This window comes from Anopheles stephensi, chromosome 2 (genome assembly GCF_013141755.1).
Source record: "Anopheles stephensi strain Indian chromosome 2, UCI_ANSTEP_V1.0, whole genome shotgun sequence".
Taxonomy (NCBI): domain Eukaryota; kingdom Metazoa; phylum Arthropoda; class Insecta; order Diptera; family Culicidae; genus Anopheles; species Anopheles stephensi.
Genome location: NC_050202.1, coordinates 56,921,051 through 56,948,029, shown reverse-complemented (window position 1 = coordinate 56,948,029; position 26,979 = coordinate 56,921,051). Strand labels below are relative to the sequence as shown.

The window sequence follows — 26,979 nt, the reverse complement described above, 5'->3', positions numbered from 1 at the left end:
CCAAAAAAATTAATACTCAAAGTGAAGAGAAGACAACGCAACAATGGGTAGTTTCCGGAGATTAATCCCCACATTCTACGCAACATCGAGACCGACTCTGTTCCCAAAATCGGACCACGACTGACAAACTGAACACGCGCCCGAACGCGGATTGCGGATTCGGGGCGAAAATAACTTCCCAACAACATGCGCGACAACAGCGAATGGCGCTGACATGGTGCGGACAAAATTGTATGTATCCGCAAGCGTATAAGCTGCCATGGAATGATTGCTCTGCTCTGCGTGTCGAGGTCCCGCGTCATGTCGTCTGCGGACGTCCCTGTCAAACCGTTAATCGAACCATGTCTTTTGCTCGCTGCAGCCGGATTGAACGTTCTACGAAGACATTTCACCCCGGTCCGGTGCACCCAAGCGCTGTTTGTTCTTGTTTGGGGGCTGACGCTGAAATTGCTACCATCAACATTTATCTCCAACAGTCGTCGTCGTCGTCGTCGTCGTGTCGCGTGGTGCCTTGTAGTGCCGTGAGTGTGTTGAGGGAGAAATCATGTTCTTTTGACGGCGCTACACTTACCTGCTACCATTCCGTACGGCGATCGGAGTTTCGAGACACGCTCCCGGTGTGGTTCTTTTTTTTTGTTTTGTTCTGTGCGATCGGGTGTTGCTGGCTGGGTGCGATTCTCGGGGTGGGTTAGAACAGGTGCGTTTAAGCGCCGGTGTTGCGTACTAGTGAAGCTTGAGGATTAGGACAACAACTACTACGTGGTGCTACCGTGGATGTGCTCTGTGCTCTAAAATAGGAGTTAAAACCCACGAAAAACCCCCCTCAGTGCCCAAAAATACATTCAAGGAAGCGAAGAATGCAATAAAACGATTCTATCGATCAGTAAGTTGGCGAGCGTGTAAATGCGTAAGCGCTTATTAAGACCAAGTCGAATAAAAAACTGTGCCAATCAGTTTAATGCACGCACCCTTCCCGTTTGGCAATCACCCGTTTGCCATTTATCGGTTGTATTTTATGTTGGCACCGATTGGTGCTCGAAAAAGAGTCAATATTTGTGCGGGAGAACGAAGCAAACAAAAAAATCTTCCCATTTCCGTAACAATAATAGTAAGGTTTAATTAAAGTGAAATTTTACAATAATTTTGCACTTCCACCCACCACAACACTAGCTGGGGAAAATAGCGACGTGACGGGAAACAAAATGCCAATGAATAACGAGTGATAACAGCACGTTGGACACGGAATCGCTCTTATGTAAATTGGATGGAAATGTGAGCACACGTTGGACGCACCTTCGAAGGGGCTGCCGGATGGATGGGGAGCCGCATGGTTTCGATTTCAGCTCGCAGCCTTTTAATTATGATTGACCGATTCGATCGAAAGCGCCGAACAAATGGCGTACAATTTCTGTGTATGCACAATTTCAATCGCTGAGAGCGGTCCCGAATGTTTCGATCAAGCGATGCCGATTTTCAACGAATTTCCCGATCGATCCAACGGTCGTAACCGGCGACAACTTCACAAATTACGTGATTTTACGCCTAATGAGCGCCGTTTTCAGTGTTGCAAGGGGTTTTGGGTGAGAACGTTAAATTAAACCATCGTTTTCAACCGTATTGGCCACACCAACCGGGTACAAATCCACTCTCAACACTTCCAACCCCCGGCATCCAGCTTTGGTGAGGATGCGTCGTCAATGGCGTTTTGTTTTCTTTACCTCCTTTTTGCTGCATCGAACGATCAACCACCACTACCAGGACGCAAATCGGTAAACGGTCGGCACGCATCGTACTTGGTGGGCCCAGGATTTACACAAAATGTCCTTACCGCCGGGTTGAGTGTGGAAAAATTGAATAAATCATCGCCACAGGAAAATTTATCGATGGCGGACGCGCTCGCGAACGAAATGACCGGTAGCGTAAAAGTTTTCGATTGGAAAACCTTTGTGCGTGTGTGTGTGTGTGTGCTGTTGACCGGTCCCCATGATCCAGGCCTGTGTGTGCACCATTCCACAATGCACCAGCACCATATTGTGCCGGTAATTTATGCCAGTGTTTGAGCAAACTCACATTCACTTAGCTCGGATCGAAGAACCGCAGCGAAAATTGGTAAAACACTATTGATAACATAAATCCTTCTGCCATCCGGTGTCGGTGTCCGGAGAAGGAGGTGATCCAGCAACAAGCCACATCCCAACCCATGAATGGGCGATCGTTGGTGTGTGAGATAAATGTGCCGAGCCGAGCCGAAAGCGGCAACCGGAAGCGGAATGCGTCGAAAAGTGAGCCTGTCACTAGGTGGCTATGGCCGGTGCGGTTACCAATCGTTAGTGGTTTTGCGGATTTGTTCCCACAGTTGGGGTATTGGTGTCTGCGTGTGTTGGTGCCCTGTTTCTTGTTGTTGTTATACTTTCACTCAGGCTAGGTGTACATCGTTATCTACGGTGACATTCATCGGTGTGGTTTCCCTGCTGCTGGCCCATTACAATGCGTACAAAGGGCCATTTTATTAAATCCACAGCGAAATAATGGCATCATATCATTAAATCCAATACCATGGTACGAAACATCACACACACACACACACACACGCGCGGTCCCGAAAAAAAGGGACATCACAACATGAGTACACGGTGATGAGGATGAGGACGCTACAAAAAAATATAAACGCAGACAAGGCATCTATGCATCGCAACGCGTGGTCTGTAATGTGAATTGTGTCCGCAAAATTAATTATGTTAAGCAAACCAATAACTACAATTCAATAAATAACCATAATCGGGCGTATGTAGTTCAATAGATTCCATTTGCAATTGTTCGGGAAGCGAGTAGTTCCATTCAGTTCGATTTAAATCGTCGATGTAATATGATACAGGGTTTCTCGGCGAAGTTTTACGCATTGCTAGATAGTTTTGTTCTCGCCCTGAAACTTTGTGATCAGCTGGTTTTGTTCAAGCTTGACAGAGTTTTTCAAGACGTTGTCAGGTATTTTTGTTCTTGTCCCAATGTTTTTTGGACGCGATAGGATAAAACCTGTCAATACAGTGTCATTGATTTTAATTGGAAAACGATAGATCGTCTTCATCAAGGAGAAAGGCCCAATGCAAGTGCTTAAAACCAAACACGGAAAACAATTCCATTTATTGAATCAATATGGATCTACAGCTTCAAGAGAGCTTGGCCTATCTGTATTGGATTCTTTTGACTTGAATTACGGACGAATTATGGACGAATGAATTATGGACGACCATATTGAAAGTTAGTCCTTTATACAGGGGACAGGGTACAGCGAGTCTTTAAAAAATCTCGGGTTTAGAACAAAAGGTTATGGAAATGCTTCAAAGAATCTCGGGACCAAAACCAAAATATCTGGAATGATGTCAAAAAATTACGGGATGAGCACAAAAATATCAGAGTACGGATGGATTCTGATTCTGATTCAGAGTATCATGAATCTCGATCGGGATACACTTGATTGTTGTGATGTTTTGAAATAATTATCACATAAAAATGGACTAAATAATAGACCGTACCATAGGTTCATTTTAGATGTGCTGTACTTAACTCGAAAAACCTCGATTGTGGATTTTTTAATTAACCTGCAACGCATACAACCTATCATAAACTCACCCAACCGAAACCTATTCTGATGCTCATTGGAATGGCAAATCCTGCGTGCAGCATAATTGCGCTCCGTCCTGCTGGCACACGAAGCACTTTGCGCTTCATCAGATGCATTGTTGCATTGTGGTTGAAGTGTGCTTTTTACTCCAACCGGTTGGATTAAACGGCTGACTGGCGAGTGACGCGCACTGTAAACCACCTCACGATGTTTATGTTGCAACTAATTTTCCCCGCCCGAAAAAAACCCGGTCTCGTTACGTACGGGGATAAAGTACGAACGCCCGGTCCGGGGGGCAATTGTGAGTAAAAACTTTAATACGGTACGGTGTTGCGTTGTTTGGTGTGTGCGAGCGCGCCAAAAAGCAAGTGAACCGTGCCACGGGAAGGACGCGAGCGCAAAATTTGTTGCAGGAACGCAACCTGAAACTTTTCCACTTGCAGCGGGCTAGAATTGTGTTGGGTTGGCATTCGGGTCTCGTTTAGGAATTTCGTTTCACATTCCAATTTCCGGCAACACTGGCCAGCGGAACGCGTGGTGTCGCGAGCGAATTTAATGGCTTTTGTTTCCCGATCGGAATTGGCAAAAGACCGCGCGGTCAAGCTCGGTGGTGTACCTATTACGGGTCATCTGGCTGAGAGAGCCCTGTCTTCGTATTAGGGTAACGAGTAGGTATGCGGGAGTGAAGGAACAGTTGGAATGGAAATAGATTTATATTTTAATATTTTACACTGAAATTTGATCATTGTTACACCATTGTATGGCAGCTGGGATTGATGGTCGAATTGTCTCAGCCGAACACATAAAAATGAGTTGTTTGAAATGGGAAGGCACATTTTGGTTGGTTTTTGATAAAGTAATGTAAAGGTAAGGGTTGTTAAGCAATGGTCAGTCATACTAGAATATTAAATATATATAGCATTGTGATTGATGACAGCATTGTTCAATATTTAATATTTTTTAATTAACAACTTTGTCTAAACCAATTTTTAATGATTGATTATCATCTACATAACACTGATTTGCTTTGAATATTGAAAGTTTATTATGGGGACGGCCGGATGATAGAGACAACAGCGACGCCGGTGTTCACACGGCAGGGTCGTGGTTCAAATCCCATCCTGACCGCCTCCCCGTACACAGGACTTGCTACGGGTAAAATGAAGTCACAGAAAGCCAGAAATGGCAGGCCGAGACCTCTCGCGCTTGTAGTGTCAAGGAAGAAGAAGAAGAAGAAGACTTAATGCTGCCACGTATAGGAGAGAAACTGTAATTGCAGATTTTTTCGCACTGTGAATTCTTCCTGAGGAGCAAAGATGTTGGGAATAGTCAGGCATTTCCTGAAATCCAGTTCAAAATGCTCTTAGTATTACAACGTAATCTCTGGACTTTTGGAGAAAGATCGAAGCCCCCCAACAAATTTCTCTGTACCATTGGAATGAAGCAAAAATGTACGAGGAAAGGAATACCTTGTTGTCTAGTAAATTTTTCATTTAACAATAGGTTTATCCAAGGCTTAAGGCTTTCGCGCGCCGGATGCTGGAAATGGTAGACAATGTTGTCCAAAACTAGCTGTCTTATTTCTGAGAGAGCGCATTGACGGTGAGCTGACAATTCTGAGAGACTTCCGACTGACCTCAACAGAGTCCAGGAGAATTTTTTGGGGAAAGTTCCATCGGAAAACCTGTTTCAATTAGTCTCAGAGAACTACAGATACGTCATGGCACTGTAGGTACTGATAAAATAGCGAATTTAAATGCAAAGAAATCCCGTAAGATGGCTTGGGAAAGTTCTCTAATGTTTCTGTAGGATATTCTCTGGATATAGCATTCGAGCAAGTTTGAATGCGCCCAGCGATCCGTAACTCTGTTTATTTTTGTTGTATATTTTACCCCGTCCAAATTATGCTGTGCAATGGAAACCCGGAGTGCATTTTCTGCTTTGAAAAGCATGCACTCTCTTGTCGGTGGTTGTGCCACAACACGAGTAAATCACTGATTCGTGGAGTTTACCATCGAAACGGTGAGCTGTTGTTTGGATGCTGTCGAAGCCGTACATCGTAGGTTTAACAATCCACCGGCCAAACAAACCAGATGATGATGTGTGGAAGACATCGTACGTTCCGAAAAGCAACGAGCCCAGCCTATCGTTGGAAGCTGGAAACCCGGGCCGGGTTTAACGGTGGCGCAGATTACTGTATCGTTTCATCCATGGTGTGCATGCTGCGTGTGTGCGTTGGTTATGCATTAATGATGTATCGTGCTGTCCGATGTAATTTATGGTTGCGTCTGGAGCAAGAAGCTGGGTGCCCCAGCGGGGACACGGACATGTCGCTTGCTGGTGATGATTGAAAGGTCCTTTGATGTTGGGTCCATCAGGGGGAAAAATCGTTCGATTTGGATTGATGGGACGAGATTCTAATTCACCTAGTGAAAGGAAACAAACACATGGACACACACGGACAGCTCGATCGTGAAGGGATGGAGAGGAACCAACGAGCATGATACGTGATTTGTGGAAGCTCATTATTAGTGGATGGCACACGAAGACGATGAGACGATGATATGCATTGATCTAACGCAGGGTGTCGAATGTCAGCCGCTAGATGGCTGCTGATAAATTCTAATGCTTTACGACAATGGCATGGACACGATGTTGTCACTCAAATCCCCCCAAAAGAGGCGAGAAAAACACGATATCAAAAGTTGTGTGCGTGTGTTGAAAAATAAAATCAAAGATATATGTATTTCTCTGTCCGCTCCAAAAAACACTCATGTAGCCCCCCCGCCTGGAAGGAAAAAAGCGATCTACAAACATGCCAACAAAAAGGCCCCCCCTCCCCCTCTCCCGCTACCTGGAAACCATTTCTGTCCGTCGGCCGATGGCGGAAGGAATCCAATTAAATTAAATACAATTTTTATTGCCCGGCCCGACCACCACCGGACAGGGCAATATTTGTCAGCGGCTAGGCCCGGGAGCGGTCCGCACAACCGGGCACAACAATCTCGTGTGAAATCGCCGTTCCAACCTCCGGGGCCGAGTGTGTGTGTGTGACCGCCCCACTGGCATGTTTGTTCTGTCCCCGAGAACAATCCCCGGAACCGTGATTATTTCGCTGCAGAGTTTACGCTTTTTTGTTTCTGTGTTTGTGATTTTTATTATTTTGCAACAAGCTTTTATGCTAGAGCATGCACCGCCAAAAATCGTTCATTCCGCATACGAGAATCCGCGGCCGGTTCGTGCTGGAAGCGAAAGCGATATCTCCATGCTGGATACAATTTGTGGTTGTTTTTTTATTTGGCGTTCAAATTTTGGTGGGCAAACCAACCAACCTTTTGCTGATGAAATTTATCTCTTTCATCTTGTTTTATGTGTGATTTGGAGAGATTTGGCGTACACATTGGCCCGTTTGGGGTTTGGGGCCAGCTTACCTACGGTATGATGCGTTTCGTGTGATAGCTTTTCTGCAGTGGCTAAATGGAACGGGGTTTTTCCATTTTTCAGCTATCAAAATCATCAAATTCGAAGCAGTGTGAATAGTGGGAATATTGAGGCCATACAAAGCATGCATAACAAGCAAAATAAAGAGGTAAATATAAAGGGCTATCAATCAATGTAAATGTTAGTACCAAGCAACGTACACAGGCAAAGTTCTACGTTAGAAGGTTAAAGAAGCTTTTCAGGCGACAAACAACAGGTGACATTTTCAAGCGTCAGATTGAGTTCTATGTACAGAAATTCAGTAGGTGCTTTCAGTTCAGTCAGTCGGTCAATCGTCAAAGAAATCTTGTTTGTACGAAGAGATATTAAAACGCTGCTAGAAATCGTTACTTACTCGTTTGCCTCGTTTGCCGCGCGGTCCCTTCTCGCCCTGTGGTCCTGGAGGTCCTTCCGGTCCCGGATCACCCTTATCGCCGGGTGGACCTGGTGATGAAAAAGTAAGCTTTTGATTAGAATCAAGTGAAGAACTAACTCTCTAGCTACTGGAAAATTCAATGTACGGAAAGCCAGTAATGGCCTTCCAGGATCTCTCGAGAAGCTACAAAAGAAGAACAAGAACTCAGATAACTTACCAGGAGGTCCTGGAGGTCCCGGCGGACCTTCGATAATGCCGGCAGGGAACTGATCACCCTTGAAGTGTGTCGTTAGGCCTCGATCACCCTTATCGCCCCGATCGCCCTAATTAGGAAGATATCGATGAGACGCCTGCTCAGTAAACTCTCAACCTACGACTAACTGCCCATACCTTTGCGCCCGGCAGACCAGGCGTTCCCGGATTGCCGACCGGGCCCTTCTCGCCCGGCGGACCCGGATCTCCCTTCAGTCCCGGATCACCGGGCGGCCCTTGACGTCCGTCCAGCCCGATGGCACCGGTTGCGCCGGGCGGCCCCGGAGGTCCCGGTGGTCCAGGCTCTCCCGGTTCACCCTGGAAAAGAATCACAGAATCAAATTAGCGAACGTAGCGTTGCAAGTCGGTTGGCAGCAGCAGCACGGCAGCAACGTGTTGGCACTCGAGCTCATAAGCCCACTTGACCGGCTCTCGGGGCGTACGAGTACGACTCTCACGGACGACCACAAACACATCCTCTCGACGGTTGGTCCCTGGGGGTTGGTTTGGAGGCATCATCATTTCATCACACGAGTTTGCCGTGGGTAGCCGCGGACGCGAAGGTACAATTTGTTCGAGGGATGACAAAATGTCAACGCAGACACAACCGGACAGAAGTGGCGGTGGGCTTACCCTTCTGAGAAGAGCATCACCTGTCATTTGTCCACTTGACGTGGTTGCGGGCACGTGTACTACAACCCATTTTCTTGACTGTTCCCTTCGGAGGTTTTTTTTGTGCTTTTTCGTGTCTGTCGCACTTGGGTAACGTTACCTTTTAGCCCGGTAGCCCATCGCCGTGATGGTGGGTTTTGTTGCTGTTGCCTGTTCACAAAATACATCTCGTTGTTACACAAGGCGCGGGTGCGGCCTGCTGGCGTGACACATTCCGGCTCCCTTATCATTCATCGCGTGGAAAGTGATGCAAACCATCCATCTAAACCCGACCGAACCATTCATCTCGGATGTCGCCGAGATTGGGGCACCGTTCGCCTCGAAGGACGTGAGAGCCTCGAGTACCAACTCAGCCGGCGTGCCCACTTGAGCATGCAAGAACAAACGCTACACTACTATGTAAGACGCGGTTCTAGTGGAACTACCAAGCAACACATGCAGCATGCACGAGTAACGTGTGTGTGTGTGTGAGAGAGAGGGCAAAGGGTTTTTATTATATGTTGAAGAACCGTGGAGCATAGATGCAACGAAACTGCTGACAGGACAACTGCTGGGCGGAAGGATAAATAAAGGTGACGCGAGCTAGGTGGCTCCCGACACCTGTACGTACGGACGGACGCAGCAGCAGCACCAACTCGAAGGATTAGAAAGCCGGACAGCTTGTGGTGGTGTATGACACGATGCTTTTGGTTAAGCTTACTACTCACACATGTCTGACACCTCACCATGCCCCACCCGATGTATCCATTACACGTGACCGCCAGTTGGAACAAACGAGCGGACAGATGAAAAATGAATGTCGTTTGTAAGAGTGGCTAGAACATGCAGGGATGATGCAGCGTACCAATGTTACATCTCGAGAAAGATAATTTATGAAATTGAAAAGATAAATAACCAGCCCCCAATCTACCGACCTCAATGGCTACGGAGTGAAATGAAATTGAAAAAGGGAATGAGGTTCAAAGTGTTTGCTGGGCGGATGGAACCGGCAGAAGAAGCGACAATTTTGGAGATGAACGAATGGAAATCTTGCTGTCGATCTGTGGGATGCAGTTTTGGAGTACCAATACAATGAATTATGAGCTCTTCTTTTCTCATTGCCTTCCTCATAGGTATCAACCATTTTTGTTCACGCTTCGATGATAGAAGATGCCAGTCGCAGAGAAGCTTGTTGCAAGGAATGGACCACCCAGATGAAGCACACAGCTCTAGCAAATCAGCCACCAAACCGAACCGAGTTCCGGCACTTACCTTCAGCTGGATGATGTTTGCTGCGGACACATTATGGCCGGCCGCTTGCAGATCCTTGATATCAGGAAATCAGGAACGGGGGAAGGCAACAAAGGGTGTGTAGGTGCATATATGTGCGGGTGCAGGGTGAAGTGGGATCGTAGAAAAATATGCAAATAAATCAGAGAGAAAAAAAGAACCGGGAACGAATGATCGAAAAGTGGACGATAAATATCTGCGCTTCGGAACCGTAAACCCTCGTTTGTTTCTTTCGCTGGACATTGTCAGTAACCACGTGTACCACGTGTAGCCAATGAAGACCAATAGATGTCAACTAATTTTGCAGCTGTGCCCCAGCACAAATTACATTCGCTCCGACCCGTGTTACGAATGTCAAATTCAATATTGTCAAATAATGCTAACGGTGTGGTGAAATTGGGGAGGGGTGGGCAAAAAAGTTTTTCCCTCACCATCCGTCCGTCCAAAACACCAACATTGGAGGTGGAAGTAGTGCAGGAGCTTTGGGTCTACGCTTTCACTCAGTAGTACACAAAAAGGGACAAGTAAACAATATTACCCCAAAAGACAAACTTAACATTTTTGTGAAGGCAATAGGAGAAACAGAGAGAGAGAGAGAGAGAGAGAGAGAGAGAGAGAGAGAGAGAGAGGGAGGGAAAAGAAGAAAATGTCCCGATCTTCACGAGAAAAACAGTTTTCCACACACACACATACATAGAAAGACTTAGTGATGGAATGTGACCGGTGTGCAGAACACAAAACGAAACCAGATGGAAGGACATGACTCTACGGATCGGTTCCAATAAATGCCCAGAACATAACGCAACAGGACAGGAGGACGGTCCTGTGGTGGAGGAGGAGGGTTCGAGTAGTGGCCAAAGAAAAACTTAATAAAATATTGCTTTTAATTAAAAACATACAATAAAACAACAGCTCCTAGTGGCGAGTCAGGACAGGACTCGCTGTGCCCTGCGACACTCGGCAAACTCGGTGGACCTGGTGGACAATGTGATGTGGCAATTGGTGGGGGAAAATGTGAGGATGTAGCGTGTGTTTTCTTAGTCTCCTGCCTTCGGTCAACGCTCTGGGTTGGTTTATCGATGCTCGAAAGCATGTGAACTCGTACCGACATTAGCCTGTTCGGCTTGAAGGGAAGAGGCCACTACTTCACGTGTGTTGTTGTGCGACAGTTTTCGAGTAGACAAGTAGAGCCGCTGTTTTGTTGTTGGTTCAAAATTTATCGATTCACCGTGGCCAGCCAGCACTCCCAAATGGGGCGTTTTCTGCAAATAGCCTGCTTCTTACGTGGGCTAGTATCGTAAGGAGGAAAAAAATCCTGGTGCATACACCTTGAGTGGAAGTTATGGCGTCCGGCGATACGGTAGCTCGCTGTTTAACGAGCGCTAAGTTGAAGATGATGCCCGGGAGATGGTCCGGCACCACGAACCTGCTTAATATTAAATCCGCACTTTATGTACTCTTTAATGTGGTGTGGTTTTACAGACGGTAAGGTACGAGGCACAGTGGGCTCGAGCGAAGGTTAGGCAAGGCATGCATCGACCAGGAGCCGGTCTTACTTACAGCGAGGCGAAAGTTGGATGTTTGGAGAGAAATAATTTTTGACGAAGAAAATTAAACTTAGATAGAGCGCAGAAATAAACTTATAAATCCTTTTATCTTTTGCCAAGCACACCGAAGCCCAGCTGGAGCTTCCCTAAAAAGCTACGCAGCGTTTGATCCCGCAAACACTGTGCAACGCTCACAGCATGTTGAAACATTGTTGACTTTGTTTGTACTGGCTCTTGCTGGGTAAGTTTTTTTTTTTCTTCCCGTCCGGATGTAGGTGTGGGTAAAGCTGCCGTTAAGCTTCCACTTCCTCCGGCCAATCGCGCGCAAAACATGGACAGAGAGTTTTTAATAATAGCAAACGGCCGTCCAACATCCCAGATGAAAGCATGCTCCAGGAAAGATAACGACTAGATAGAGTGGTTGTTGGGCTGGCTGCTGGCTTTTTGCTGTTAGAAAAGTTCAAACCACGACACGGAAAACAGGAACTCACACGCGGTGGCGAAGCAGAACCTGGTGGACAGAAAAGCCACATCGGAAGAAGCGAAGTCGTTAAAGCTACCACTACCAGCACTAACTAAGTTCCAGAGGCAGAGGCTTCCGCTCGCTAGCGGGATGCTCGGGTAGCGTGAATTCAAAATTCGCATCTATTCTACCGTTCACCCCGGTGCCTATATTTTTGATGGTTGGCCAATGGTCGGCTACACTCATGCTAATCCGCTTTCGAACCCGATCGACCATCACCCGGTCGGGCGACCAGCTCCCGTATCGGATATTGGCATCTAAAAAAAAAACAGGGTGGATAGGTTGTGCGGACATTCAAACGAACACGTGTAGGCATGCAAATAAAAACTACTACTAGAACCAAACCCAAACACAACAGCTAAACTACAGATAAGCGGTGCTAGCGGTGGTCCAGCTAGTGCCTGAGCACTGTGGAAACAGGTGAAGCACAACGGTAACTACGCGGCACAACTATCATCTACCCAACACGGCAACAGGAAGAAAGCAACAACACACGCTAAACAAAGCCAAAGCAATATACCTTCACGGCTACGATTTCCGCGTAGCCTAACGAGCCACCGCGCAGTGTCGTTACGGATCGCTTTAATCCCTGCACGGGAGGAGTCCCGGCGTGCGTGTGGCGGCATCCGCGTCCAGGCGATGTGATGATGGTGGATTAGCACATTTTCGCAACCGTTACAGCATTAGTACGTGGGTCCCGGGTCCGCGATGCGTCGATTGTTAGGCGTGAAGAGGGTGGTGGAAGACGTTAGATTCAGGTTATGGGTGTTCCGCGGAAGGTGGCGGATTTACGGGGAATTGAAAGAAAAACAAGTTCCATTATCAACCAGCGAGACAGAGACGGCGAGAGACTATGGTGGCCAGATTAATACCGGCGGAAGATGTACAAATACGAAGCAGAGCATGTAAAACAGGATTGTTGAGACCGAGGGCCCCAGTGTTGGTGAGCTGCGTCGCCGTGGGAAACAATCGTGCGACATCGTGGGTCGCACCGGACAATCCCCAAGTCCCGAGGTCGGTGGGCCGTAGGAAGGAAGGAAACAATTTTCAATTTAATTTTACATAAATGACTACACTCATACACTGCCGATTGCCACCCTCTAAAAGCCACCCTGTCTGGTTAGCCTGCCCGGTGGATTGATGTCCGCGGTCATTCTTTCTCGGGGACAGACAATGTTCGGGATGGCAAGAGTCGCGCGCGCGCGCGAGAGAGCGAACGAAAGGTACGCAATGTACGATGGGACACATGAGGACACATCCGTCCACTTGTTATCACACTAATCGGTGCCGGCTGGTGCATGAGAGTGAAACAGAGACCATGGACCATGAACCTACGACACGCAGACGAGTGAACATTCGGAGCAAATGTTGCCGGACGATATGAAATTTAATTTGTTCCTTTTCGGACCATTTACCGACCATTGACTTTACCGCTCAGGTCCGATTTGTAACCTCTGGTCAATTTATTTGACCCACTCGGGCGCGCTTGGCAGGGCGTGAGTGTGAGCCGATTTTGCTCGAAAAGATTCACCCGAGTTGCGGGACTTTTGCCTGGTGGACAAGACTTTTCATCAGCATTAGACGGGCAGCGATGGTGGGTGTTGTGGAGATGGTGAAAAATTAAATTACATTTTTCCGTGGTGGCTCAGCGCCGAGTGGAAAACTTTTAGCGCTCGAAGATATTTTCAGCCAACCGACCCGGGTATTCCGATGTCTGCTTAATGTAGTTTACTCGTTGCGTGCAAAGTGTACATTCGCCTAGGACTTAATTAATAAATTGATTCAGTGTTTCACGAACCGATTTGGTCGAGTTTGGTCGTGCAGGCGCGTCCCACAATGGTGGCGCGGGATGGATTATATATATACACACAGCGGCACGGTTTTCCACTTAAGATGACATTGATTCGCGCAACAACATCAACATCATGGCGGTGAGACGCCCTGGTCCATTTTGTGTAAGTGGATCCAATGTTTGTTCGTAGCCAGTTTTCTACTGGAGTTGGTGCTTGGAAACACAGGACACAGGCTTCAAAAGTTTATCTTTAAATTTGATCGTTCGTTGTGGTTTACACGGCTACGGTGAAGAGGCGGATAGGGCGCTTTTGTACGACAGCAACTACAGCTCGACTTATTTCCCAAGAGTTCTTTACTCTTTGCTTATAAAGGCTCATAGGAGTCAATTTTGATACCTGAATTCCTCAAGAATTCTGATATGTATCGAGTTCACATAGTTATTAAAATTAAATCAAAATTTTTAGGGGCGATCCGGAGGCCCCGGTCTTCACATGGCAGGACCGTGGATCAAATCCCATTCAGACCTGCCTTTCTGTAAATAGGACTAACAGATCAAGTCACAGAAAACCAGAAACGACAAACCGAAACCATTAGAGATTTTAGTGCCAAAGAACAAGAAGAAAACATCGTAAGGAATGCAAACAATAGTTATCCGTATCGACAGATTCTATAAGTAGTTATCAACTGATTGCGTTAGAACTATTATAGATCAAGAATTAGAAAGTTGATTGAAGATTTGTAAATATATACTTTGAAAGACACATTACTCCTAACAAAAGCTGCTGTCGTGTAAAAGCCCCTCTAACCGTAGCAAACGAACCAATAGAGAAAAGATATCCAAGCGATCGATTAGCCAGCCCCCTCGTAAGTCGTTTCCCACCAGCAAAAAAAAAAAATTGATTGGTGGGTGTGCTTCAATCGGGTGGTGCCAAGCTGGCCGTGCTAGCACGAAGCATTGTACAAAGTTTCCAAAACCATGCCTGAAATGCTTTGAAGTAAGGTATCGAAGTGAAGAGCCTCGAGAATTGGCCGGGAATTGGCTAATTAATTAATCATAATTACATCGTCATCTGCGTATCTGCTTGTTCCGACCGATAGGGCCTGTGCATGCAACCATGAACCAAATCGCTTGTCTATTGTATCGGTTCCCCCATCCAGCGTGGAGGTGTGTATCAAATCACGGCTTCACCACCCTCCTCCAGATTCCAACAGAAATTCCGAACGCTGAGGGTCTGAGGGTGACCCAAGTGCATGCCATCGGTTGTTTGCCGGAGACTATTATCGCTCGGTTATTATAAGTCATCGGATCGTGCCGTACTGCCTTGAAATGCATGCCCAGCTGCAAAGACATAACCCCACAGATTGCATCGCAAAGACAGGTCACATTGGGTTGCATGAATGGTGCAAGAGACATTTCTCAAATTAACCCCAACTGCCTATGTGCGTTGCTTCGGTGAGTGTGTGTGTGTTCGGACGGCTTAATCCACTCCGCTGTAAGGCGACCGGTACAGTGTTGACCACGACAAATGCCTCCAGGGAACGAGCAATCAAAACGGGCGATTTGTCAAATGCGCCCTGCTTGAAGGATGCTTGAATAGGAACTGCATTCGGTCCGTGCCACACTGTCCGATCACCGGAGGCAACCATTTTCCAGAGAGTGTTCCGGACGTTCGTTACGTTTCATTTGCGGGTTGCGTTATGCTATTGGCGATTCATGCATACCAAGTGCCCCGGGGCCTCTAACTGCGCTGTACGCCAACCCTTAACCGGTGGACCGACGAGGGAACGATGACGGGACGATAGGGTAAAAATTTAAATCAAATTATTATCAGTAACATCTCGAGTGATGGATGCTTCGCTGTGACTTCCTCCTTCACGTGCCGTAGAATGTCTCTCGAAGATCAACCATTGCTGGACAGGGGTAGAATGGTCGAATGGAACACGAGGGAACCAGAAAAAACGAAACAGGGCATAGGCCTGGAGAAAAAAAAACACCAAACCAGCATCCCAAAATGGTTGGAATGAGCAATTGGTGCTTAGATAAATTACCTTCACCGTCTGGAACACGTCTATCGGGGGTGCGCCAACTTCACCTTTCGAGCCCTTGTCTCCCGGTCGACCCTTGGGTAGAGGAGAGAGAAAAAAAGGGAAGAAAAACCAACATTTTAATTGAATCGTCCTGTTCCTGTGTGTGTGTGTGTGTGTGTGTGTGTGTTTGTTGTCACGGGGCTTTCAAAAGACCGTGTGTGTAGTTGGTGCCACGTCGCTCCACAGAGCCGGTGTAGTAGCCCGGGCTAGCCCCAGCAAGATTAGACGAGGCATAAATTGAGCGGAAAAATAACGAAATGCAAACAAATGAGTTTGTGGTCTGCTGTGGAGCAACGTGTACCATGTTTTCTAGAGGGTTTCTCGACAAACACACGAGATACTTACCGGTTCGCCTTTCGGACCGTCTAATCCTATCGGACCCTGTTGAAGCGCAAGGGTAGTTTCGCCATGTGTGTGCAGTGTCGCATCCGGACAGAGTTGTTGTTGTCAAAGGTGAGCAGCCACAGCGATGGAAAGGAGAGTTGTGGAAAGAGCAGGAGAACAATTCGATTAGCCGATGGAGTCATCTTCCCGTTAAGGAATCTTCCCCCACTTTCCAGGTGGCGGTAGGTTGAATGTCTTATCGTAGAAAAGATAAACTTCCAAGTAATAAATAACGAAATGAGATCATGCATGACGATAGCTGCATTCGATGGGGTTTGCGGTTTGGTGCGGTTGTTGTATTGCAAGACCAGAATATATAGATAGAGCAGGGGGACAATCTGACCAGAATCGTTTAGCGAACGAGCTGGATTTTACTGGGGAGAAAGTATATTTAAACTCTTTTGCTCGGTACTCGCTCGTTTAATTGTGACTTCCGTTAAGGAGTGGTGGTCCGGAGTCACCCAGGACGAGAGATCGTATCAGAGGAAGGCTTCCTATAATAGAGTTATGTTGGACGATGTTGGAAACGAGAGATTACTATGCACAACAAACTGACAGGCTAGTTGGTTGGTAGTTGATTACAAAACTCTCCAAACCGATGGTCTGTGCATCGGACGAGTTCGTATCGAAATCGTACACGTCCGCCCATCATGAGGTGCAAATTGACGTTTCATCTATTCCTAGTTTGACTTCAAATCGCGCTGGAACACGAGGTCCGGAGCTGAGGTGTACGTGAACAGCTTTTGAGCGTAGAATTATTATAATGATGATCATAAAATGGAAATTTCGTGTCGTTTTCACCGCCCTTGATAGGACGAGCAGCTTATCGATGCTGGAGGGTGCGCGCGTGTGTGTGTGTGTTTATGGCACCTGTTCGCCGGTTCGTGAAGGTTACGATAATGGCCTCTAGATGGTGTCTAACACACAGCGTGGAGCGCTTTATTTATGAGTTGCTAAAACAGAAATACACGCACACACTCTGGTCATCAAATTTTATGTGAAACCATTCGCTTTCTTTTGATAATGTTGATCCGTTGGACTATTTTACGATAACTGCTCGCTGGAGCTTCTCACGACCTTCCAAACTGTATCCTAAAATCGAACTATAATGTACTGAGCGTTGCACGTTGATGGCGCTTTGTAACGAGGGCCGATCAGAAACAAGCCAAAGTAAATAGATCAGTCAAATTTCAGCAAGTACACACCGACCACCGTCGGAAGCGAATGCGTATCGTTTTATTATGGTGCTCACTCGGTGTTTCCGTCGTGGGCTTGATGCCAGAGCAAACAACAGTCAAACCATCATCGCCTCCCGGAGCTCTATGGCCCCTCGGGTTTGGCTTGATTGAGCTGAGGTACCGAGCTCTCTGCGGACAAAAAAGGGAATTGGTTGTGGTTTTGTGCTAGAATTGGCGGAAGCAGTCTTCCATCCCGCGTTAGGCTGAGGGGTTTTGAAAAGTATGTCGAAAGGAACCTTATTTACCTTTGCCCCAGCCCCCGGGGTTCGGTAAATGAATTAACATGTGTAGAAATGTACAAGGGAGCCATGTTTATTCGTAGCAGGAGCAGGTTTCGTGCAGGAACGCTTCGGGCGCCAGTGAAAGGAAAAAGCAAGGCACAAAGTTGCCCGATGCGAGCTACCGAGCGGATGCTTTAAAGCCAAGTCCTCTATCCATCGGTGGCATTCGGTGGCATGTTGACAGAAGCAATAGATATCTGTGTAGCAGTGGCGTGATGCTCCAAAAAGCATCCGGTGCGGTTGGGAATTGTTGATGTGGGGGCGGACGAATTTCCACAACCCAATAACTTTAGTTCGATGGAGTTTAATTTAACCGAACGGCATACCGCCTCTGTACCGGATCTCTGCGCTGCTGCCGGTGCTCTGTTGATTCGGGTAAAGTTTATCGGTAAAGTTACCGCCATCAATGATCATCTCACCGGTGCCGACGGTGGGTTGTGCCAGGGTACGAAAGTTACATCGGGAAAGGGGGTGGAGTTTTTCTTTTTCTTGTCCCGTGCAATGAGTGTAGATAAATGTTATTCAAATATCTCCATCTAATTTATATTAATTTAATTCAATTTGTTTCTACTCGTTCCACCTGGGCGTGTTTGATGTGAGCTCACGAAGATGGTGATGGTGAGTTTCGATTTGAACTTTCCAATTTCAAACAATGAAAGGATGTTAGTTGCCGTACCGTTCTTGATTGAAGTAGCAACCTTATTCCACCACGAGCAAATGTTTTGACAAATTCTCCATCGGCTTTCTGGTCTAGTGTCTTTGTTTGTCTTCTTTGGCCTGTCGTACATAAAGGTTGGTTGTTTTGTGATTTGAATAGCTGAAGAGTAGGTCTTGTGACTGTTGTGCCACAGATTAGGGCAAGATTAGGCAATACGGTCGAATAACTAACACGGCAAAATACGACCTCACATCAAATCGGGAGCGAGCGACGGATTGATGCAATATGATTGTGAACTAATTTCCAAAGTAAATTCTTAATCGAAGTCTTTGGATAAGAATCCTTATTTTTTGTTAGTTGAAGAAAGTTCTTCTAAAATGGTTTATCAGTCTTTTTGAACCCTAAAATCTACCCTGCCATCTCTTTACTGATTTTGAAGCCGCAAATGACAGTAGTACCAGATGAATGTCGATGAACAACTCTTCGGGCCTTTTGCTACGGCCAAGGCCCTCGACAGGGATATGGGATTATGTAGCAGAAGCTTACCATCGCCACCAGACAGCACCAGTGGCCTTGCTACTGATGATTCTTTCTCACCAGGCGATACTGATTTACGCAGGGGTGATGTACAGATAGATGATCTCACTTTTGAAGTTGACTAAAGCTTTACCTATCTGGGGTCAAAGGTCAGCACCGACAACTACATGTATGTTGAGTTACGTGCAAGGATGTTGGCTGCTAAGAGGTCCTTCTATGGCCTGATGAAACATTTCCACTCAAAATACCTTGACGGACGAAGCTGGAACTGTATAGAACGTTTCTAGTTCGTAGAACGTTTTAGTTCTGAGCCATGGAATCTGTCCAAAACGGAGGAAACCCTCTTAGCCGTGTGAGAGTGTAAGATGTTGGTAAGTATTTTTCGAGGAGCCGCTACTACGACGAGCTTTACGAACTTTACAGTGATGTCACCATCGTGCAGCAAATTAGACATGCCAGGCTTCGGTGGGCTAGTCATGTCATGTGAGTGAAACCGGACGACTCACACGTAAAGTCTTTTAAGCCGTCCTCGCGGATAGAGGAGACGAGATATAAGAAATTGAGATGGAGTGTTGGTGTAGAAGAGTCCACCTGAACGGTTGGAATAATGGATTGGTAGACGACGGCGCTTAACTGTGAGCGATATCAAGGAATACTTGATAAATTGGTAAGCAAGTAAACCTTAAAATTCTTAAAATGTTCTTCTTATGCTAATTCTTAAAATTTTGTTGACTATTTTGTACATAAAAACCTCTATATTTATCCACGCTCTATACTCTGTATTATCAGTAAAATGAAATCTGCATGGTCGTTCATCCTTAACCAGCAAAACAATCGCCCAGGAAGGATTAAAAATTGATAGAAGCTTATTTTCGCGGGGGTGAAAATCGCTGCCATTTCCGACGATGAGATTCTGAAAGGCGAGATTTTCGTTGGCTTCCTATCACACAACTAGAGGGTAAACGGCCACAAATTCTTCAGAATCTCAGCTTTCATCAGGGCATAGTAGCTATTGATAACGCTGCTGCTGCCCTGGCTACCTGCCCTTCATTCCTTCCAATGCTGATAATCATCTATTGAGGTAGAAAAAGTGGGACGTCAAAGTATCTTGCCAGTTAATAGCTTATTGAAAAGTTTTCCCTTTGATAGCGCTCCACTCGACTACCAGCACCGTTCGAGGGTCAGGTCGTCTTGGCTCCGACAGGTATTCATTCAGGAACGCCCCCCATAAGTGGCCACTGCCACTAGACGAACGGACCGTTTTTCGGCTTAGCTTCATCGTGCTTTTTTGGCTTTAAATAGCAAGACCAGCCATACCTGCACACCGTTCCAGGCTGAAGGTTCTCCAAAAACTATCGCGTACAGTTTTCATGCATGCTCCTCCCAGCTTCGAGAAGTGTTTGTTTTCCGAGCCAAAATTGCTGTCCCACTCTCTCCCCATAGAAAACCGCTGCATGGAAAGTCGAGTTCACATGCATTTGACCTTACGAAATGGTGCACCAGGATATTCTCCAGGACGGTCTTAGCCAAACGTGGCCAGCTATAGAGTTGGCAATATTTGGCCAGTACCACAAGAAGTACGGACGGCATCTCAACACTGTGCAACCCCCGGGTGCATAGTTTTACACCAGCTGGGTAGTTATGAAATGATATACTTCTTCATGAGTTTCCCGAGGCTGCCTTGGTCCTTTTTTCCCGGGGACATACGGAGCGGATACCTTCCAGGAGGTCGCAGCAGCAGCAAAAAAGGGCCATCCACAGCATTATGTTTTTCGTTGTTCCGGGAAAACATAAATTTAGCTCCCCAGTTCCAAAGGTGAGTGTTCGGCGAAGCCCCAAACCTCAGCCAGCAGCTTATCCGACTCGTTTCGCCGGACCCCCCACCCCCCCCCCCCCAGGTTCTGCTAATTCCTGTTCCTTTATGCTGGGCGTTATGTTTGAGGGATGTTTTTTGTTTGTTTTGGCTTGTGTCGTTTGCCGTTTCTTTCGCTGGATGTTTATTCATAGTTTATCCTCCGAGGCGTCATCACCATCACAGACAGACAGACACACAACACCGTGTGCACCGGGCTCTGTTAATCCACAATTTTATGTCCGCCCGGCCACGGACATTCCGCAGTTTCCGCTGGGCGGTTTATCATGAGACACTGTTTGCACCATGCATCCTGTACATTCCTGAGGCGTTTGGTTGGGTGTTGGAAAATTAAAACTCCACGCCCAAGGTGAACCGGACACGGGCGGGCGACCATCTTTCTCTGCCGAGCGCTGCCGGATGCTAGAAGTCATAGGAGATCCGGGGTGCTGGAATTTTGCACTTAATGCAGACAAACGGTTTCTACATATTTCGCACATTTAGCTATTCCATTCCGTTCGCTGCTGTTTATTAGGGGATGTACGCTGAGGGACTTTTTTTTCGGGACATTCGTCCATTTCTTAACTGCGGTTGGGTTGGTCTTGTCTAGGGTTGTTCGTTTTATGTACGTTTCGGTTCTAGCCACGCTGCAGCAAAAACCCTCCGGGGACATGGTTTGTGGACGCAGAGTGTGTACTTTGTGTGCAAAAAGTACATTCCTTTCCGGGCGAAAGGTCTCGTGTCTCGGGGCAGCATGCTTGTTGTATGAGGTGGACGAGCCAGACTGTGGAAGAGCCAGGGCAAGGATCACGGGATAAATGCATGTAAATGCTACAGACAGCACACAGGCACAAATATCCCTTCGGGGGGAAGGTGTCTACATACGATCCAGTACTTGTTTTCGTTGTTGAAATTAAATTGTTGCATACGTTCGCCTAACCTAACCGAATTTGCTGCTAGCGTGTTCAGCCGTCAGGCGACAAATCCGGGCGCCCCGAACATGGCTCCGTGTGCAAGTCTGGGGGGCGAGAATAATTTATCAGCAATTAAGTACAACGTCGGAAGCAGCACTTGTGACATGGGAATGCATTTGGCGACTACAATGGCCCGGCCGAAGAGTGGCTTCCCTTAAGGATGGAAACATTTTTTGAAGGATTACAGCATGATGGCGCCTTCGGCATCGCATCTTCCGCATCGCGACACGTTACGGCTACACGTACCGGATCGTGTGACCTGGCGAAGCTGTTTGTGAAGCAGTCGCGCCCGATTTCGTTACCGCTCAGCCTGGTGCTCAGCGTTACTGGGCCGGAAAGACTGTGGGAAGCTGTCAGGAGTGATCCTTACCGTTGGTCGTGCCCGGCTTGACGGTTCGTGGGTTGAGTGAGTGTACTTTAGAAAGAAAGTTTCCGACACCAAGTGTCGAGGATGCTTGAGCCGCAATGCAATGCCGGAAAGTGAGAGCAAACGAAGCTCCCACATGCTCACATACATTCGCTCACGGACTAATGGACGTTTGAAGATGGGCCGCATTTATGCAATCTGACTTTTCATGCTTACGAGCCAGCCTATTTACCGACGGGGGGCAATCGCCGAAGGAGCTTTTTCCGGCCCAGGATACGGAGTGTTGCCCTAACGTCTCCCCTTATCCCTCCCACTAAGCTTGGCCACGTGCAGGTCAAGTGGTACGTCGCGCAAGAAATAATACCACACGCCACATGAAGGATGTCGGCTTTTAAGTGAGCGTATATGGAGTGACTTGATCCATTCACGTCCTTTTGCATCATCCTGGCACGCCCCGGTACACAATACGGCCGGAACAGAGCCACTAGGCAGAGAACCGGCAAAAACACTAAAAAAAAAAGAGGATCCATTCACTACAGTGTGCTCCGCACTTCAGCAAGCTAGGAAAAGGCTTTTCAGGGCAAACACTGACGGACGGAGAGCACAGAGCTTATTAGGATCAGTGGCACACAAAAGGGATGCTACCGTGACGCACCGGTACGCTCGTCATAACAGAACTCTTAATTGGGTCCCACATGAGTTTGTGCACGATTAAGAGCAAATAAGGTAACATTTAGCGTGCGATAGAAGGTGTTGCTTTGTGTGAACTGGAGAAGTGGGAAGAGAATATTTTAATCATATCTACAGACGGGCTTAACTGAAGCATGATTATTTGTGACGGCTGTATGTAATCCCATTTTTACGGTATTCAGCTTTGCAATTAGACTTCCTTTGACTTATAGAGAATATCAGAGTTTTTCAGTAGAACAATACTCGTATATTGAGCAGATTTTACGATCTGATAGAAAGTTCCTACGACTTTCTTTCATCTCTCTGGTAATTAATCGTTCCTAGTTTTGGAAATTGTTCCAAATTTGTGATAAATTGATGCTGTGGATAGAGCACGTCTCAAAGACATCTCCAGGTCGCCAGTAAGTTCTCAAGAAACTCGGTCTAGGGCTTTCCTCCAACAACAGCTTTATCCGCTCTTCAAAAGATTCAGCTTCACTTGATCCAGCTATCAAACTCCTTGTGCTCCTCTACGCCTTGTGCTGGAGGGATCGCCGACCAGCACCTTTTTCATGAGGCATAAGTCTAGCATCCACATCACGTGCTCAGCTCGCACACACCGCTTATGGTTCTTATTGTCCTTTGGGTTCGCTGATCAAAAATGGTCAGTGCATTGGTGTCCTTTGCCAACGTAGTCCAGGGCTCGTGTCCGTAGAAGACGATATATGTTATATTTCGTGGGTTGTTGGCGTCTTCTGGATCATAGGAGTTTGTGGAGCTCATAGTAGGCATTCGCTGCTTACGTTACTATCAGCAGCTATGATCGTATCGAGGCAGCAGAACTATCGTAACACCCCGAGATCGTCACCGTCTACGGATACTTTAGAGACCGAGGCCGGCTACTTCATTGTATCTAATATAAGGAGCAATGTCAAAAAACTGAAAATTCTGCTAAATGCGTCAAAGACATCCCATTTTTCATTTCCGTTGGGGGCGAGGTTTCATTTTTTATGCAACTGTTGAGCTTAGAAGACATTCCATTCTTAAGCGTAAAAAAAAACAGTAAATATAGAACATTACCTACTGTCCTTGAGTCATTAGAATTCTACGATACAACTTCGTACATGAAACTTTTTGAGCAACTTGCTGACTGTTTGATGTTGTTCACATAAGTTTGAGATATCGACCACTCGCTCCGGTTACTACGGCTCTCGGATGCTTCCCAAGTAAGACTCGTTTCTAGCTATTTTCAATGGCTCTCCAAACTTCGGAGTGGATTTAGAAGACTAATAATAGCATACTGTTAGCAAATTGTTGTTCCTTACAAGAAGTCTTTCCAATTCGTCGTTTTACTCATGAATTCCCCGGCATTCCGACACGTGTCTACCTGCGCACCTAATACGTGGAATAAAGCACGTGCACGCTCCACATCAAAACAGCAAACCGTCGTTTGTGATCATGCCCATAACTAAAAGTTTCAGTTTCCAGCTGTTGATGTTAGAGAAGTAACGCTTTTCCCATTTTAACGCATGCCTGCTACAATTGTACCTAGCACGAATGTTTAGCTGTGCGCTGTAATTTGATTAAAACAAAGAGCGACCATAAGGACAAATGGACAAAATGGATGCCCTGGGGATACGGGTGTGACGAATAAAAACTATTATTTTATGTTGAAAAGTTTTCCAACCACCGACCCCGTCGGTTCCGGCCATTCCAACGATCGCCATAATTACACGAACGAGGCGAAGGTTTGAGTGAAATGGACGAAGAGCAAATATGCAACGAGAGGAGGGGGGTGGTGAGGTGGTGAGTTTTGAGTTCTATTTTCCCGAGCAAACATTTCCTGCAAGTGCTAACGTTTGCTTAGTTGATGTATGTTTCTTGTTTCCTCCTTGCTCACCTCAGGTTCCCCTTTTCCTCCAAGGGCCGCGCGAACCCTTGCAAGGACCGATTTGTCTGCCCGGAACACAGGCTGCCGGTGTCGTGTATTAATAATTTCTGTTTCAACTTTCTCTGTACGTGTGTGGCGCGGAGTCCTGTTCGGAGTTGCGGAAGAGGATACAGCGATGCATTCGTAGAACAAATTTTCTTCCTCGCCCGGACAGCTGCACCCAGCGCTTCGCTTGAATTCTTCATATGCAGCAGGATATCATGTGTTGTACAACATGGCAGAACAGAGCGAACCCTGGCTTCGGGGTGGATATCTTTTATCGCTTGCAGTCGTATGTGGCGTCCAAGCTAACCCCGGGTAGGTGGCAAACTTTGGATAATGGAGAACAAACGATGCAGCGACCGGGAAAAGTGCCTCGTTGAAAATCGTACGCAAAAGTAAGTGTGTGACGATACGCTAGGAATGCAATTGCTTGGGACGCATGCTCACGTAGCACGCTGGGGCTTGGAGCGGACAGTTCGGAGAAAATGCTAAGTGTTCTTGGAGCAAAAGTGAGTAACAAGGATCGATGGTAAACCAATTTGTTGGAGAGGGTAGATTTAGCTCATTTTATTTGCTAAAATTGAAGAATTATTTAAGCTTAGCATTCTTAAGATTTTGTACTTCAAATAAAAATATGCTCATGTGCCTTTCTGATGCTTTTTCCTACACTCTTACTAAAAATAAAATGTCCCATTGCATGTTCTGTTCAGTCCCACCGTGCATAGGAAGTAAAACACCCGCAAAACCGCAACTGCAGCTTACTCCGTCCTCTAGTCGCTTCTAATAAATTCCAAAGCTGATCAACTATACATGACTTGCGGACTGATGCAACGAAAGAAGAGTACAACAGAAAAGTCGGAAAAGTCCACCGGAAAACCATTCGCTTTACTTCCGACAAACCGGAGTTTCCCTCGTTCTGTCGGAAGGGAAAGCGTTTGAAGGAAAAACTTTTTTCTCTCCCTCCCAAAAACATAGACACCTACATTACCACAAACACACACGCAGCCCTAGTCGACTACCTCGATTCGATTGCATTTTCGCAACGCCTTTCTACTGCATAATTGGCTGTTAGAGATTAAGCGGAAACTATTTTTCTTCGCCTTCCTCGCTAAGCCTCACTTTGGTCTATTCGTGTGATTGTTGTTCCCTTCCTTCGCAGTCTATTTGGTCCTTAATGCGACGAATGCATTCTTATCACTCGGAATGTCTTGCCTCGGTCTCGGTGGTGTTATCTGTATGCCCATTCTGTCTGGACCACACTTTGGACCACAGAAAGTCACACTTTGCCAGCCATTCTGGTGGCGTGGTGGATGCTGATCATACTCCTTTCCACTCACCATTGCCCTTTTGGCAGCGAGATTCGACTGTGATGATAAATTATCCGACGGCAAAGAAGAAAACTTACGCCTGAACGCCACTAAGCCGCTGTCGGAGTAGGATCATCATCTATCACCACCACCTCTGGTGTGGTTTGCAGGGCTGGAGGTTGAACGAAAAACCGATTACCTTTTTTGTTTCGGGTCTCTGCAAAGGGGAGAATGATTTTTCCACCACCATTCTCTCACTTGCGCTAAGTGGAGGGAAAAGAAAGGAATTAACATACCACCATTGTCAGCGCCTGTCAGCGGATCGTATTGTAGGCAATAATTTAGGCACACGGTTAGCGAACGAGCCCTCCCGAACGTGGCCACGAAATTTATATCAACAATGCGGTGGCCACAACAAACACCAATACCAATACTGCCACCGCGAAGAAAGGCTGGAAAATTCGTCTTTCCCCTGCCAGGGATGGAGAGTGAAAATTGGAAGCGACACAAGTCTATTCCGAAACGCTCCTCAGATTAATCATCGGCCCTGCCTGTCCCTCTATCCGAGAATCGGCTGTCACCACCGTAATCCCATCGTAAGCCAGGGTGACAAACCATTTCGTACCATTGCCGGGACACCTTCCCGGGTCGTCGCTGAGTCAAGATTTGCCGAACAGATTAACACCGGCCGAGGTTCAGTTAATTTATAGAGCTGCGCTTTGTTTGGAATACACTTTCACTCGCACATCAGTCTGGCACTGGCTGCAGCAGGTTCAGCTGTGCAAACGAACGGGGGACGGAAAACGTAAACAAATCGGCACCGACTGCCAGAAGCGCACCACGAAAATGGGCCGGCAGATCATTAGTATTCTTGGCAGCGATGCACCCCCGAGGTGCAACCGGCACATTCACGCACGACACGTAGACAGTAGACGGCAAGAGCCCGAAAAAAACCCACACACACACACACGTTTTGTAAAAGGACATCACTTTTCTTCTTCGTGGGTGCCGTAACTTAACGGGCAGCTTGTTCCTATTACTGGGCTGGTGCTGACTACACACCGAATCCTATTCTCGACTTCAACATCGCGTGAATATTCCTAGCACACCACGCACGTTTCGCCGAAGATGCAGGAATCGAACCACTCGAGAGAGA

The 26,979-nt window shown here is 46.8% G+C and overlaps 1 protein-coding gene across 9 annotated transcripts in view; it reads right to left on the bottom strand.

Moving 5' to 3' along the window:
* Positions 1-26,979, bottom strand: part of LOC118502984 (collagen alpha chain CG42342) — an 89,644-nt gene that overhangs the window by 14,518 nt on the left and 48,147 nt on the right. For 5 of the 9 annotated variants that reach the window (XM_036035769.1, XM_036035772.1, XM_036035770.1 and 2 more), the window contains 6 exons: positions 15,969-16,004; positions 15,585-15,656; positions 12,262-12,330; positions 7,869-8,048; positions 7,696-7,801; positions 7,458-7,546 (listed from right to left, as the gene is read on the bottom strand). In XM_036035769.1, coding sequence (XP_035891662.1) covers positions 7,458-7,546; positions 7,696-7,801; positions 7,869-8,048; positions 12,262-12,330; positions 15,585-15,656; positions 15,969-16,004 — 552 coding nt within the window. Of the gene's footprint in view, positions 1-7,457; positions 7,547-7,695; positions 7,802-7,868; positions 8,049-9,653; positions 9,708-12,261; positions 12,331-15,584; positions 15,657-15,968; positions 16,005-26,979 lie in introns of all 9 variants that reach the window. The other 4 variants (XM_036035771.1, XM_036035777.1, XM_036035773.1 and 1 more) reach the window with 2 other exon arrangements.